Below are 17,742 nucleotides of genomic sequence, written 5' to 3'. Positions count from 1 at the left end.
GTTTTTAGTTATCCTAACCATTTCTATAGATTAAATGAGCCATTGCTCTTTTCATTTTGCGAAGTTTTTAAAATTGCAGCAACACTTTTCAGTTGAGATTGGTCTATACTTGCTAATATTTTCAATTTTATCTTTTAAAAAAATGCAAAGTTTATAAACATGAAATTAATGGAACTTTAAAAATGTTTGTCCTCATAATTTTTCGTTTTTAATAATCATCCGAAAAGGGTTATAGTGCAAAACTGATAACTATAAAAAATGACAGGCCATAGTACACTCCTGGATTATTGTTTTTGCACGCCTTTTTGTTAGTCAAACGAACTGAGATTGTAATGAAGTGTAGGGTTATTAATAGGCTGATATTTTTATACATAACCGACTAAACGTCGGTAGAATTGCAGAATTGCTCTCGAAGGAATAGTTGGAGCTCTAATCAATTGCTGCCTGCTTCAGTCCAGGGAAGGAGGAAGGGAGGGGGAGCCTAAGTGGGACTTAGATGTTCAATAGTGGGCTTCAATTAACCACATTAGAGATTAACATATACCACTATTAAGATATAAAGTAAAAAAAATGGCACCAGTTTTGGCGCACTTTTCATTTAACTCTTAGTGTTTAATTGCCGCCAATTGAATTCAGCTGCTTAAAATTGTGATTGAGATTGAATTTTAGATCACGCGAAACGCAAAAATTCAAGGGCGTAAAAGTCACTCGAAAAGTCAAAATTGTCAAGAGAAAATTGAGATTGTAATGAAGTGTAGGGTTATTACTGAGATTGTAATGAAGCGAGATTGTAATGAAGTGTAGGGTTACTATTGGGTTGATACCTTTATACATACCTGACTAAACTTCGGAAGAATTGCTCTCGAACGACTAGTTGGAGTTCTATTCAATTGCAGCCTGCTTCAGCCCGGGTGGAGGAGGAAGGGAGGGGGAGCCTAAGTGGGACTTAGATGTTCAATAGTGGGCTTCAATTAACCACATTAGAGATTAACATATACCACTAATAAGATATAAAGTAAAAAAAAATGGCACCATTTTTGGCGCATTTTTCATTTAACTCTTAGTGTTTAATTGCCGCCAATTGAATTCAGCTGCTTAAAATTGTGATTGAGATTGAATTTTAGATCACGCGAAACGCAAAAATTCAAGGGCGTAAAAGTCACTCGAAAAGTCAAAATTGTCAAGAGAAAATTGAGATTGTAATGAAGTGTAGGGTTATTACTGAGATTGTAATGAAGCGAGATTGTAATGAAGTGTAGGGTTACTATTGGGTTGATACCTTTATACATACCTGACTAAACTTCGGAAGAATTGCTCTCGAACGACTAGTTGGAGTTCTATTCAATTGCAGCCTGCTTCAGCCCGGGTGGAGGAGGAAGGGAGGGGGAGCCTAAGTGGGACTTAGATGTTCAATAGTGGGCTTCAATTAACCACATTAGAGATTAACATATACCACTAATAAGATATAAAGTAAAAAAAAATGGCACCATTTTTGGCGCATTTTTCATTTAACTCTTAGTGTTTAATTGCCGCCAATTGAATTCAGCTGCTTAAAATTGTGATTGAGATTGAATTTTAGATCACGCGAAACGCAAAAATTCAAGGGCGTAAAAGTCACTCGAAAAGTCAAAATTGTCAAGAGAAAATTGAGATTGTAATGAAGTGTAGGGTTATTACTGAGATTGTAATGAAGCGAGATTGTAATGAAGTGTAGGGTTACTATTGGGTTGATACCTTTATACATACCTGACTAAACTTCGGAAGAATTGCTCTCGAACGACTAGTTGGAGTTCTATTCAATTGCAGCCTGCTTCAGCCCGGGTGGAGGAGGAAGGGAGGGGGAGCCTAAGTGGGACTTAGTTGTTCAATAGTGGGCTTCAATTAACCACATTAGAGATTAACATATACCACTAATAAGATATAAAGTAAAAAAAAATGGCACCATTTTTGGCGCATTTTTCATTTAACTCTTAGTGTTTAATTGCCGCCAATTGAATTCAGCTGCTTAAAATTGTGATTGAGATTGAATTTTAGATCACGCGAAACGCAAAAATTCAAGGGCGTAAAAGTCACTCGAAAAGTCAAAATTGTCAAGAGAAAATTGAGATTGTAATGAAGTGTAGGGTTATTACTGAGATTGTAATGAAGCGAGATTGTAATGAAGTGTAGGGTTACTATTGGGTTGATACCTTTATACATACCTGACTAAACTTCGGAAGAATTGCTCTCGAACGACTAGTTGGAGTTCTATTCAATTGCAGCCTGCTTCAGCCCGGGTGGAGGAGGAAGGGAGGGGGAGCCTAAGTGGGACTTAGATGTTCAATAGTGGGCTTCAATTAACCACATTAGAGATTAACATATACCACTATTAAGATATAAAGTAAAAAAATGGGACCATTTTTGGCGCACTTTTCATTTAACTCTTAGTGTTTAATTGCCGCCAATTGAATTCAGTTGCTTAAAATTGTGATTGAGATTGAATTTTAGATCACGCGAAACGCAAAAATTCAAGGGCGTAAAAGTCACTCGAAAAGTCAAAATTGTCAAGAGAAAATTGAGATTGTAATGAAGTGTAGGGTTATTACTGAGATTGTAATGAAGCGAGATTGTAATGAAGTGTAGGATTACTATTGGGTTGATACCTTTATACATACCTGACTAAACTTCGGAAGAATTGCTCTCGAACGACTAGATGGAGTTCTAATCAATTGCAGCCTGCTTCAGCCCGGGTGGAGGAGGGAGGGATGAACAGTCAAAATGGGACTAAGAAGTTCAATAGTGGGCTTCAAATAACCACATTAGAGGTTAACATATACCACTATTAAGATTTAAAGTAAAAAATGGCTCCACTTTTGGCGCATTTTTCATTTGACGTTTAGTATATAATTGTCGCCAATTGACTTCAGCTGCTTAAAATTGTGATTGAGAGAGAATTTTAGATCACCTGAAACGCAAAAAGTCAAGGGCGTAAAAGTTAATCGAAAAGTCAAAATTGTCAAAAGAAAATTTTGCATAAAAAAGACACACACGTTTAAAATAATTGCTATGAACTTCGCTCAAGAGCAATTAGTCACACAACACAAATAGTAATAGTAGAAGACAAAAAGCATTTAGAAGAAACCAATATGATTCAAAATGTTTTTTGCGCGCATGGGATAACAAGTTTTTGAGAAAAACTTTTTCCGCTTGCATTATTTTAAATTGCCTTTTTACAATTTTTTCTCTTACCAATCTGAAATTAAAGGCAAATTATAAAAATTGACAAATGAATTCTGTAGAGTCTTAAACATAACCGACTAAACGTCGGAAGAATTGCTCTCGAACGACTATTGTGAGCTCGAATCTATTGAAGCCTGCTTGAGTATGGAGGGAGGAATGGGACTTAGAAGTTCACTAGCGTGCTTCAAATAACCACATTAGAGGTTAATATATACCACTATTAAGATTTAAAGTGAAAAATGGCACCTGTTCCGGCGCAATTTTCATTTGACTTTTAGTATAAAAAGGCCGCCAATTCAGTTCAGCTGCTTGAAATTGCGATTGAGAAAGAGTTTTAGATCACGCAAAACGCAAAAAGTCAAGGGCGCAAAAGTCACTCAAAAAGTCAGAACTGTCGAGCAAAAATTTTGCATAAAAAAGACGCACCCGTTTACAATAATTGATTCTCTACGAGGGCAATTAATAAAAAATACTCTTTTTTGAGTCTGCTATATTTAGTAACTGTTTTCAACGCCAATTGTTTGGAAAAGAATTAGGGAATTCGATTATTTTGCATTCATTTATGGTTACCTTTGAAGCTGTGTCTGAGTATCAGAAGTACCACAAGTTATCGGTTTCGCTTTCAGAATCAACTTTTTGTTATCCCATGAAGACATAACTCAGTCAGTTTGCTCTTCAGTCTTGTCCCTTTTGATGCTTTGTTTCCTTCAGGCTGACAAAAATTTTTGTGTGCTTTGCGATGTAAAACAATTTAAAACATAGCTGGCAGATCGCTAGAAAATAGCCGCAATATCTTTGTAGATCTGCAGTCTCTGAGCTGTTGTATTTTAAGAATATGTTTAACGCATTTGTTATTCTGTTAGCTGCCCTCAAACACCATTCAGTTAGAGTGACACACACTCATTAGACCTTATCTATTAGAGTGGCACACATTCAAGCCAATTTCAGAGCGAGGAAGGCATTTTTGAGAGAGAGTTAAGTCAAAGGTTATCAAAAACTTAATCATGCGAATGAACAAATTTACTCCACTAAGAGTGAAAAATGATGTCCCGCCCGTACTTCAGTTGAAAATGGATGAATGAATGAAAAAATGCATATTTGAAGTGATTGTGACGCCATATGGTCGTAACAAAAATCCTGTTGATGGAATAATAAAAACAAGAAAACGCCAATAATGACTTCAGCCAACGTTTTGTGGCTATTAATAGATGAAATTTTTAAGTACTTAGCTCTGTCTATCCTAATGCTAGAAGACTCATTTTTTGAAACAACATTGAACTTACTTTTTACACTTTGATTTCGGTTTACAAAGTCTTTTTGGCTTTTTTGAGTCCAAAGCAAGGTTTCCCCGCTTATCCTGTTATTTTCCCGGAAGTTTTTCCCGCGTATCCTGGTATTTTCTTGAAAAGTTTCCCCGCTTATCCTAGTTATTTCCTGGAAGGTTTCCCCGAGTAACCTGGTAATTTCCTGAAAGGTTTCCACGCTTGTCCTGGTATCTTCCTGGTAATTACCTTAATGTCCTGGTGTTTTCCCGAAATGATGCACGAATTTCCTGGTAATTTCTTGACAAAGTTCCTGCTAATCCCGGTAACGATGTCGAGAAATTACCGTAAGTTACCATTAGAGGTCATTCCCGGTGGGACTCCTGGTAATCTTCCGGCCGGGAAATTAGGAAAATTTATGGGGAAAATTACCGGAAAATTCCATTTTTACTTGGAAATGTTGCACTGGGCAGTGTGTGTTTTTTCAAAAATAATACTTGATCACTTTTCTAATATGTTTCTATAAATTAACGACGACGATTTTGTTCTGTACCCAGTGCAACGATTCTCGGTACATCCTGCCGGGAAAACCGGGAAAATTACCATTCCTTGTATTTCCCGCTAAAAATGCTAATTTCTGTCAGGAAATTACCAGGATTGACAGGAAAAAACACAGATTGCTGTGATGCCCAAGTTTTCTAGTATTTTCTTGACAAAGTTCCTGGTATTCCTGGTCACGATGTCGAGAAATTACCGTAAGTTACCATTAAACGTCAATCCAGCTGGGGTTCCTGGTAATTTTTCCGCCGGGAAATTAAGGAAATTTATTGAGAAAATTACCGGGAAAAATCAATTTTTACCGGAAACGTTGCACTGAGCAGTGTGTGTGCTTTTTCAAAAATAATACTTGATCACTTTTCTAATACGCTTCTATATAGTATTGACGACGCTTTTGTTTTGTAGGCTCTTACTCAATCGTTTCTGCTTTAATTTTTGTGTTGGTTAAACTGATTCAATTTTATTAGGAGATTCAAAACCTGCTATAATAGATGTATCATCCAGTTACTCAAGTCTATGCTTTCTTCGTCTGGTATTGTTGTCTGTCAGAGATTGCCGTCTAATGTTGCTTTTGATCAAACAATTTTTTTTGCTTTGCAGACTATTGCTAATGCTTCACTTGAATGTCTTTTTTAAAAAAAATTTTTTCTCTGCTTATTTCATTTTTTCATTTTTTACTCCTCATTTTTACTCCAAAAGAGTTGCTGTTTAATCAAACTGGTCAAAAAGCGCAACAATTTCTTGGTCTTTTGGTAAATTTGAGCTCCTTACAAAAATTTTTGATGCTTCTTGGTGCATTTTTTGCCGAACTTTGGAAACAAAATTTGAGGTTGCAGACTTTACACTGAACGTCTGGGATATATACTTTTTAATAAAATCAAGTTTGAGTTATCTTGATAAAGCATAAAACTCTTTAGTCATTAAAAAGTTTTTCCACAATATTTTTGGTACTATCTTTTTATCAAAATATAATGCCTGAAAAATGCCTAAATATTGAAGGATTTTTATTGGATTGCAAAATAACCAATTAATAAAAGAAATTGTCAAAATTTAGAGACCCTTTTAAAAGGGAAACACATACAGGATGAACTGTTAGCAAGATATCAATTAAACGCAGCGTTTGCATCATCAAAGATCTGCACATTTCTCTATTGGAAACTACAAATTTTTAAACCTTTTTTCTAACAAACACTAAAAAGGAAACGAACTATTAAACAAAGATCAGTATAAAAAATACTTGCTGAACTCTTTCAGTCGCTAACGAAACAACAATGCAAATCAAACCTTGCTAAATCGCATAAAGAAGACCGACTTCGTTTGAGAGCAATTAATGATTTATCGTGATTTTATGATATCTTGATCACATAACCAAGTTAGAAACAAATTTCTGAAAACAGTGGAGATTATAGAATAATTCAATCAAACCCTCATTGTATTTAGCCAGAAACAAAACAAAAAAAATGAATCGTTATTTTGAGAGAAATATCTGCCAGCAATATCAAAATACCTGGCAGATTGCCAGAAAATAGCCGCCGTTGATTTCCATAACTCTATTGGGGTTGAAAATAAAGAAAAAATCAACAAATATTGATTTTTGTATAAAAACGTTTTTAAATGCGATTTATTTTGATGTCATTTCGTAATTGAACATACTCCTATCTCACACTGAGAGGCTACAGGGTCTAGCATCAATACCAATAAGCATTTTAGATGGTAACTAAAACTTATGATAACAAATTCAAGTACCGGACATCTAAAAATGGGCTCTTTGGGTTTATACCGTTTCTATTTCTGACTCTGATTGTTTTTATACTGACTCTCTTCATTTTTAAATTGCTTTGCTGAGCAGCTGCTGTTTAAAAGGACTTGGAGCAGAATGACAGAAAAGTGAAACTCGCCTAGAAACGGCATTTAAAAACCAATTGAACAAAAAAACTATAAAAACTTAAGTTTTTTTAACTTGAGTTTTTTTAATAGTACAAGAGAACGTAAAGCCGAGTAAAATTCCTTTTCTTTTAGGGCAAAAGAAAGCTCGGAAAACAATGGGCTAGTTATAATAGGCCAAGAAACTTGTCTGAGACTAAGAAAAAAGAAAAACTGCAAAACTGCCGCTCGCTTCGAGAAAATTTTTTCACACATCATTTTCTCGCTCTCACAAAAACAGCGGTATGAACAAAAACCACTCTCTTTTCGCTCCGAACTTACTTTTTGTTCAGCCCTTAAAATCACTCTAAATTTTTTCACGCGTTTCATTTCCCGCTTCAGAAATCACTCCAGTAAAATTGATTAAAAAAAGGACTTCTCCAATACTCCTCTTCGAGTCGTAAAAAGACAGCGCCCCAATACAATTCAAATTCTTTGAATTGTAAAAAACCAAGAGCACCGCAATGTAGCTACGCTCAGCCTACAGCTTTGGAGCTATAAAAACATTATTTTTAAATAAACAGAGTATATTATAGCGATAATAAGAGAGTTGTCCAAATTTAAAATCATTCTTTAATCAGACTACTTCGGGCACACTTGAGTCTAATCAGAGATGATTTCAAGCGCACTTGAGTCTGATCCGAGGCAATTTCGAGCGCAATTAGGTGTGATCCGAGGTGAGTCCGAGCGAACAGGAGTCTGATCAGAGGTGGTTTCCAGTGCACACTAGTCTACTTATAGGCGGAATGGAGCGCACAATAGCCTGATCAAGATTAACATTCGTGCTCATGATAGTGTGATCAGAGGTCACTTTGGTCTGGGTCGTTCTGATCAGAGACGATTTTGGCCTGGACCTCAACCTGGGTTTCCTGCTTTTCCCCTAATATATTATGAGCCTCCATGATTGTCTTTTCCCCACCCCTATAATGGCGTATATAAATTGTAATGGAATACTATCCCTCATCGCATTACAGGCTCACTCATCATCTGGATCGGCAAAATTTGGCGACGAACCGAGAATAAAGACGAATCTGAAGAGAATGGCGAATTGAAAGCAACAATCGTCCACACAGTTTGACAACCTAAAATAAACATTTATTATAAGTCTTGTTCACATTAAAATGAACACAGTTTCAACTCCATCATCATCTCAACACTGAGAGCTTGGGTGCTAATGATCAATTTCTAAATGAGAGAACCGAGGCTATAATAAGAAGTTTTGTGACATTATGACATATGCCCTAGAGATTGAATTCGAAATAGATAACTATCTAGCTCATGAACCACCAGCCAGGGCAAGTTCGATGCTAATAAACAAGACAATCAGCTTCACACGAGACTTTTCGATATAATTCTTGCAAAAAAATTTTTGATCATCGTTCCGCGAGTGATAAAAAAAGAAACGTACGAACATTAAACTGACCCATTGAGATAATTTTGGTCTTTTGAGGGCATCCCAGACCATCATATTATTGGAATAATTTTTCAATTTAAAGGAAAATTTGTGTAGGAAGTTTTTTCTGTAAAAGTTTCCGAACTAATTTTGACATAATTTCCTGTCAATTTCGAAAAAAAATTTTAAGTTTTTTTTAAAGGAGCTCTCTTTCACGTATTTAAAACAAGCTACAGGTGTTCCGAACACATCTCATGTTAAAAAAGTTTTGAAAGTTTTTAGACATTTTTCCGGCGTTTTTAGTTATCCTAACCGTTTCTATAGATTAAATGAGCCATTGCTTTTTTCATTTTAAGAAATATTTAAAATTGCAGCAACACTTTTCAGTTGAGATTGGTCTATACTTGCTAATATTTTCAATTTTTTTTTAAAAAAAATGCAAAGTTTATAAACATGAAATTAATGGAACTTTAAAAATGTTTGTCCTCATCATTTTTTGTTTTTAAAAATCATCCGAAAAGGGTTGTAGTGCAAAACTGATAACTATGAAAAATGACAGGCCATAGTACACTCTTGGATTATTGTTTTTGCACGCCTTTTTGTTAGTCAAACGAACTGAGATTGTAATGAAGTGTAGGGTTATTAATAGGCTGATACTTTTATACATAACCGACTAAACGTCGGTAGAATTGCTCTCGAAGGAATAGTTGGAGCTCTAAACAATTGCAGCCTGCTTCAGTCCGGGGAAGGAGGAAGGGAGGGGGAGCCTAAGTGGGACTTAGATGTTCAATAGTGGGCTTCAATTAACCACATTAGAGATTAACATATACCACTATTGCGCACTTTTCATTTAACTCTTAGTGTTTAATTGCCGCCAATTGAATTCAGCTGCTTAAAATTGTGATTGAGAATGAATTTTAGATCACGCGAAACGCAAAAAGTCAAGGGCGTAAAAGTCACTTGAAAAGTCAAAATTGTCAAGAGAAAATTGAGATTGTAATGAAGTGTAGGGTTATTACTGAGATTGTAATGAAGCGAGATTGTAATGAAGTGTAGGGTTACTATTGGGTTGATACCTTTATACATAGCTGACTAAACTTCGGAAGAATTGCTCTCGAACGACTAGTTGGAGTTCTAATCAATTGCAGCCTGCTTCAGCCCGGGTGGAGGAGGGAGGGATGAACAGTCAAAATGGGACTAAGAAGTTCAATAGTGGGCTTCAAATAACCACATTAGAGGTTAACATATACCACTATTAAGATTTAAAGTAAAAAATGGCTCCACTTTTGGCGCATTTTTCATTTGACGTTTAGTATATAATTGTCGCCAATTGACTTCAGCTGCTTAAAATTGTGATTGAGAGAGAATTTTAGATCACCTGAAACGCAAAAAGTCAAGGGCGTAAAAGTCACTCGAAAAGTCAAAATTGTCAAAACAAAATTTTGCATAAAAAAGACACACACGTTTAAAATAATTGCTATGAACTTCGCTGAAGAGCAATTAGTCACACAACACAAATAGTAATAGTAGAAGACAAAAAGCTATTCGAAGAAACCAATATGATTCAAAATGTTTTTTGCGCGCATGGGATAACAAGTTTTTGAGAAAAACTTTTTCCGCTTGCATTATTTTAAATTGCCTTTTTACAATTTTTTCTCTTACCAATCTGAAATTAAAGGCAAATTATAAAAATTGACAAATGAATTCTGTAGAGTCTTAAACATAACCGACTAAACTTCGGAAGATTTGCTCTCGAACGACTATTGTGAGCTCGAATCTATTGAAGCCTGCTTGAGTCTGGAGGGAGGAATGGGACTTAGAAGTTCACTAGCGTGCTTCAAATAACCACATTAGAGGTTAATATATACCACTATTAAGATTTAAAGTGAAAAATGGCACCTGTTCCAGCGCAAATTTCATTTGACTTTTAGTATTAAAAGGCCGCCAATTCAGTTCAGCTGCTTGAAATTGCGATTGAGAAAGAGTTTTAGATCACGCTAAACGCAAAAAGTCAAGGGCGCAAAAGTCACTCAAAAAGTCAGAACTGTCGAGCAAAAATTTTGCATAAAAAAGACGCACCCGTTTACAATAATTGATTCTCTACGAGGGCAATTAATAAAAAATACTTTTTTTTGAGTCTGCTATATTTAGTAACTGTTTTCGACGCCAATTGTTTGGAAAAGAATTAGGGAATTCGATAATTTTGCATTCATTTATGGTTACCTTTGAAGCTGTGTCTGAGTATCAGAAGTACCACAAGTTATCGGTTTCGCTTTCAGAAACAACTTTTTGTTATCCCATGAAGACATAACTCAGTCAGTTTGCTCTTCAGTCTTGTCCCTTTTGATGCTTTGTTTCCTTCAGGCTGACAAAATTTTTTGTGTGCTTTGCGATGTAAAACAATTTAAAACATAGCTGGCAGATCGCTAGAAAATAGCCGCAATATCTTTGTAGATCTGCAGTCTCTGAGCTGTTGTATTTTAAGGATATGTTTAACGCATTTGTTATTCTGTTAGCTGCCCTCAAACACCATTCAGTTAGAGTGACACACACTCATTTGACCTTATCTATTAGAGTGGCACACACTCAAGCCAATTTCAGAGCGAGGAAGGCATTTTTGAGAGAGAGAGAGAGAGTTAAGTCAAAGGTTATCAAAAACTTTATCATGCGAATGAACAAATTTACTCCACTAAGAGTGAAAAATGATGTCCCGCCCGTACTTCAGTTGAAAATGCATGAATGAATGAAAAAATGCATATTTGAAGTGATTGTGACGCCATATGGTCGTAACAAAAATCCTGTTGATGGAATAATAAAAACAAGAGAACGCCAATAATGACTTCAGCCAACGTTTTGTGGCTATTAATAGATGGAATTTTTAAGTACTTAGCTCTCTCTATCCTAATGCTAGAAGACTCATTTTTCGAAACAACATTGAACTTACTATTTACACTTTGATTTCGGTTTACAAAGTCTTTTTGGCTTTTTTTGAGTCCAAAGCAAGGTTTCCCCGCTTATCCTGTTATTTTCCTGGAAGTTTTTCCCGCGTATCCTGGTATTTTCCTGAAAAGTTTCCCCGCTTATCCTAGTTATTTCCTGGAAGGTTTCCCCGCGTAACCTGGTAATTTCCTGAAAGGTTTCCCCGCTTATCCTGGTATCTTCCTGGTAATTACCTTAATGTCCTGGTGTTTTCCCGAAATGATGCCCGAATTTCCTGGTAATTTCTTGACAAAGTTCCTGCTAATCCCGGTAACGACGTCGAGAAATTACCGTAAGTTACCATTAGAGGTCATTCCCGGTGGGATTCCTGGTAATCTTCCGGCCGGGAAATTAGGAAAATTTATTGGGAAAATTACCGGAAAATTCCATTTTTACTTGGAAATGTTGCACTGGGCAGTGTGTGTTTTTTCAAAAATAATACTTGATCACTTTTCTAATATGTTTCTATAAATTAACGACGACGATTTTGTTCTGTACCCAGTGCAACGATTCCCGGTAAATCCTGCCGGGAAAACCGGGAAAATTACCATTCCTTTTATTTCCCGCTAAAAATGCTAATTTCTGTCAGGAAATTACCAGGATTGACAGGAAAAAACACAGATTACTGTGATGCCCAAGTTTTCTGGTATTTTTCTTGACAAAGTTCCTGGTATTCCTGGTCACGATGTCGAGAAATTACCGTAAGTTACCATTAAACGTCAATCCAGTTGGGGTTCCTGGTAATTTTTCCGCTGGGAATTTAGCGAAATTTATTGGGAAAATTACCGGGAAAAATCAATTTTTACCGGGAAACGTTGCACTGAGCAGTGTGTGTGCTTTTTCAAAAATAATACTTGATCACTTTTCTAATACGCTTCTATATAGTAATGACGACGCTTTTGTTTTGTAGGCTCTTACTCAATCGTTTCTGCTTCAATTTTTGTGTTGGTTAAACTGATTCAATTTTTTAGGAGATTCAAAACCTGCTATGATAGATGTATCATCCAGTTACTCAAGTCTATGCTTTCTTCGTCTGGTATTGTTGTCTTTCAGAGATTGCCGTCTAATGTTGCTTTTGATCAAACAATTTTTTTGGTATGCAGACTATTGCGAATGCTTCACTTGAATGTCTTTTTTAAAAAAATTTTCTCTGCTTATTTCATTTTTTCATTTTTTACTCCTCATTTTTACTCCAAAAGAGTTGCTGTTTAATCAAACTGGTCAAAAAGCGCAACAATTTCTTGGTCTTTTGGTAAATTTGAGCTCCTTACAAAAATTTTTGATGCTTCTTGGTGCATTTTTTGCCGAACTTTGGAAACAAAATTTGAGGTTGCAGACTTTACACTGAACGTCTGGGATATATACTTTTTAATAAAATCAAGTTTGAGTTATCTTGATAAAGCATAAAACTCTTTAGTCATTAAAAAGTTTTTCCACAATATTTTTGGTACTATCTTTTTATCAAAATATAATGCCTGAAAAATGCCTAAATATTGAAGGATTTTTATTGGATTGCAAAATAACCAATTAATAAAAGAAATTGTCAAAATTTAGAGACCCTTTTAAAAGGGAAACACATACAGGATGAACTGTTAGCAAGATATCAATTAAACGCAGCGTTTGCATCATCAAAGATCTGCACATTTCTCTATTGGAAACTACAAATTTTTAAACCTTTTTTCTAACAAACACTAAAAAGGAAACGAACTATTAAACAAAGATCAGTATAAAAAATACTTGCTGAACTCTTTCAGTCGCTAACGAAACAACAATGCAAATCAAACCTTGCTAAATCGCATAAAGAAGACCGACTTCGTTTGAGAGCAATTAATGATTTATCGTGATTTTATGATATCTTGATCACATAACCAAGTTAGAAACAAATTTCTGAAAACATTGGTGATTATAGAATAATTCAATCAAACCCTCATTGTATTTAGCCAGAAACAAAACAAAAAAAATGAATCGTTATTTTGAGAGAAATATCTGCCAGCAATATCAAAAATACCTGGCAGATTGCCAGAAAATAGCCGCCGTTGATTTCCATAACTCTATTGGGGTTGAAAAAAAAAGAAAAACTCAACAAAAATTGTATAAAAACGTTTTTAAGTGCGATTTATTTTGATGTCATTTCGTAATTGAACACACTCCTATCTCACACTGAGAGGCTACAGGGTCTAGCATCAATACCAATAAGCATTATAGATGGTAACTAAAACTTATGATAACAAGTTCAAGTACCGGACATCTAAAAATGGGCTCTTTGGGTTTATACCGTTTCTATTTCTGACTCTGATTGTTTTTATACTGACTCTCTTCATTTCTAAATTGCTTTGCTGAGCAGCTGCTGTTTAAAAGGACTTGGAGCAGAATGACAGAAAAGTGAAACTCGCCTAGAGAAGTCAAAAAGATTTCACGCAAAATGTCGAAAAAGCGGCAAAGTGGGTAAAGCGAAAAAAAAATTCGACGAAGTAAAAAAAACATAGCAGGACAAGTCCTGACGTATATTTCAAAGAATATTCATTGACTAAACCGACAACTATACCTAGAACGGGCTATAAATGGATTGGGAAAACCATTTAGTAAAAAAATCCATCCAAAAAATCGAAAAAAAAAACAGTAGAAATCAAAGTGAAATAGCCGCATGTGAACAGAAAAACCACTAGCGAGAAAGCGAATTTTTGTTCAAACACCGTTTTCTCACTCTCCTTTAAATTTAGAGCGAAAAAATTTCACGCCGCAAAACCACTCGCTTTTTCGCTCCACTTCCTGTTTCGGCGTGACCAAAATCACTACTGCAATTTGACTCCAATTATCATGAAAATGTGTGAACAGATCTTAAAAACATAGCCGGAAGAATTCCGGAAACGACTCGAAGTGAAAATCCATTTAAACGCCATCCAACTACTCACCAAACAAAACGTGCCTTCACTAATTTATGATTATCTTGAAACAAAGTCATGAAACCAAAAAGTAAAAACAATAAAATCAAATCTGTTAAAATATGATAAAAAATCTGATCAAAATTTGTTATAAATTGAGATCCCGAAAAAAATATCTCTGCCCAAATAACTTCATCAAAACAACTAGTACTTACAAAAAACCACTTATGTGAATTAGGAAAAAATACTTTAGGCTAAAATTATGAAAAAAACAGCTCTTAAAAACAACTTTCACTGAAAAACTGGAAAAAGTTACTAAATTTTTTAATATTTCAAAAATATATAAATCCAAAGAAAAATTACTTTCAGCCAAAAGGGTATCCAGTTGCTCGCAAAACAATAGGCAAGTCATACCAGGCAAAGAAATTTAGCTAAAAACAGAAAAAAAAAACGAAAAACTTCAAAAAATTAAGAAAAATAGTTCCAATTTTCGCCATTTTTTGTCAAATTTCTCATCAAAAAAATGATTCTTACCCACAAAACTGTAACAAAATGTTATCATAAATTTGCTCAAGTAGAAGGGGTTTCTTCAATACCCATTTGAGCCAGTAACATAAAATAATCGTCAAAAAACGCAAAAATTAGCCCGAAAATCAGCAAAATACATTAAAAACCTCCTAAAGACTTATCATAAAATTCACATGAATTTCCGAAAAACCTTCAAAGCACTACCGAAACCAGGCTAAAATTAAAACAAAATCATAACCAAACCTCTTAACCGAAAATAAATAAAAAAACTGCTTTAAAATGCCGCACGTGAATAAAAAAAAATCGATCGCTTAGAGAAAATTTTTTCACACATCATTTTCTCGCTCTCTCAAAAACAGCGGTATGAACAAAAACCACTCTCTTTTTGCTCCGCTCTTCACTTTTGTTCAGCGCCAAAATCACTCCAAATTTTTTCACACGTTTCATTTCCCGCTTCAAAAATCACTCCAATAAAATTGATTAAAAAAAAGGACTTCTCCAATACTCCTCTTCGAGTCGTAAAAAGACAGCGCCCCAATACAATTCAAATTCTTTGAATTGTAAAAAAAACATAGGAGAGCTATAATAGCCGGCTGAGAAGAGGGCGGCTATTAATTTTAGATAATAAATAGATGCGTTTCTATTTGCTCTGTGGATATTGTTTCTTCCAGAAGAAGAATTTTAAACTAAAAGCTGTCCAAGATTACATAAATTGTAGTTTGAATGCAAAACTTTGTTAACAAAAAGAGCACTCCCAATTGATTTTGCTCAATTTTGAAGATTTCTCAATTTTCAGTTGCAGTTTTCAGGTATTAAGGTACAAAAATTGTACTGGTTTTTTTGCACAATTTTCCGTGTGAGACAAGGCACTAATTGTTAACCGCCAGACAATATAAAACATAACATGACAAAGACGAACTTAGGATAAGCTGGACGGAATATCTCACAGTTTTCATCCTTACTAATCTGAACCAGCTTTAAACTACTCAGATCACAATCAGTCCATCAAGCAGTAGAAACATCGGACATAAATTGCTGTCAGATTAAATTAATTCATTGACGAGAAAGAAAATAATTGTTCTTGAAAATTTAGTTGCTCATATGAAACTAATAACATTTATGAAACTTGTTGTAGGCATCATTCTATATAAAAATACTAGTGCAGACTATATAAACACTGAGAATGTTCTAAACCAATTTTGTTTAGGTTTTCATAACTCTCATAACCTTATTGAAAAACTGTCATTTCGAAAACTGATTTATGCTCATTAGCAAAAAAAAAACAACGTAACTTACTGATTGAGACTCTGGGGAATCCTGGGGATCCCCTACTGATGAAAAGTTTAAAATCTTACAAGAATCTTGCAATAAATCTTGCAACGGAACGCATAGTTCTTCCTTTTTTCGTGCAAGAATCTTACAAGAGTTGCATCCATATTGCAAGGATGTTGCAAGATTTTGAATCTACATTTACTTCTTGTCCTGGTTACTTGGTTGCTTTTGACGGTCGGATGAGCTGAAATAGTTAATCAATTGTCGGGAAATCGACTGAAATCATGTTGAAACCTGACTTTTTTTTTAATTTTCCAGAATGATTTTTTGGTTAACTTTTTGAAAGTGATGTGAACTTTCTCTGGTTTGGCTGACGTCATATAATGTGTGGTTTTCTCTTTAAGTAGTAATTTTCATTCTAGAGAAACTGCTTTTAAGATTTTTAGCAGATCAAAAGCTTGCAAGGTTCTTTCAAGATTCTTGCAACACTTTTAATTTCACTAGGACATCTATGAGTTTTATGAAAGCTGTCTTGACATCACAATCGGTAGTTTGAATTACCAATCAAAGCTATAAACGACTTTTCAATGGTTTGGACAAGATTCATTTCTTACAAGATTCTTGCAAGAATCTTGCATTTTTTGAATCATCTTGCAAGAATCTTGCAAGAATTGAATCCGCCTATCACCGCGGTCTTCTATAGAAAATATATTTGGATTTCAATGTCTCCTAGACTCGATTAAAACAGCTGCTGTTTGTTTTTTTTTCTATTTTCAAATTTACAAATTTATATACTTTTAGAAACGCCAAAATTATGAAAGATCCGCGCCCAAAACGCCAAAAAAATTCAAGATCTACACTTAGAAACAATAAAATGAGGTAGGATGTACGCTTGGAAACGCTAAATTATGTAATATCAACGCTTAAAACGGTGTTGTGTTCTTTTCACCGTATTTAGATATTACATAAATTCAACGCATTTACCGCCAATGTTACATAATTATGCGTTTTTCTGCAGAGTGGCATATCGGCCCCGGTTGTTCATTTTTTTTAAAAAAAACTTAACCAGAATGTACATACCACAAAGCTATCTCGACAAGAAACGAGATGCAAGTCACAGACACGATTGCAATTAGCAGAGCGTTCGCCAAGTCTATTGGGTTTCTGTTCACAATGATTAGAGTGTACTCGTGTTCGTTGAAGAGGTCAGCTTGCATCCACAAGACTGCAGCACACAGTGCAATCGCAGCTATCATCATAATAAATGTCAGCACGAAGTGGGCTAGTTGTTTCTTCGGCAGTGAGCACGGATTTGTCTGTTGTTTGGGACCAAAATGCCAATCATTGTTTTTTTTTTAAAAAAGACTTGTGTAGTTTTTATAGTTATCAACTCGTCAAGATTTTTTTAAGCGCTTCATGTGCCAACATACTTACGCGTTATAGCTCTAATGATTTGCAGGACGCAGGTGCGGGTGCCTGGACTTGAGCTTTAGTTAGCAGAGCCGGTTTCGAATTGCAAAGGGACACTTTGCCCTTAATTGTGAGTATACCCACATCCCATCTTTAATACATTGGAAAAATCAGATAAGGCTGATTTTACGTACGCAAAAGTGTTGTCAAATCGAATGGGTAAGCGATATTCACAGGCCTTAAAATCACTAAATTTTTCAATTTGGTAACGGTTAGCTCTGTGGAGACCCATTATTCGGAAAATTACCAACCCGTA

General features: G+C 35.1%; 1 protein-coding gene across 1 annotated transcript in view; it reads right to left on the bottom strand.

The window, feature by feature from the left end:
• Nucleotides 1–17,335, bottom strand: part of LOC142353264 (uncharacterized) — a 31,941-nt gene extending 14,606 nt beyond the window's left edge. The window contains exons 1-2 of the mRNA XM_075405495.1: nucleotides 17,097–17,335; nucleotides 7,977–8,044 (exon numbers count right to left, since the gene is read on the bottom strand). Coding sequence (XP_075261610.1) covers nucleotides 7,977–8,044; nucleotides 17,097–17,275 — 247 coding nt within the window. The 5' untranslated portion in view covers nucleotides 17,276–17,335. The remainder of the gene's footprint in view (nucleotides 1–7,976; nucleotides 8,045–17,096) is intronic.
• Between the last annotated feature and the right edge of the window lie 407 nt (nucleotides 17,336–17,742).

The sequence above is a fragment of the Convolutriloba macropyga genome, chromosome 14, assembly GCF_964194025.1.
Source record: "Convolutriloba macropyga chromosome 14, txConMacr16.3, whole genome shotgun sequence".
Classification (NCBI taxonomy): Eukaryota; Metazoa; Xenacoelomorpha; order Acoela; family Convolutidae; genus Convolutriloba; species Convolutriloba macropyga.
This window is presented reverse-complemented; position numbering and strand designations above follow the sequence as displayed.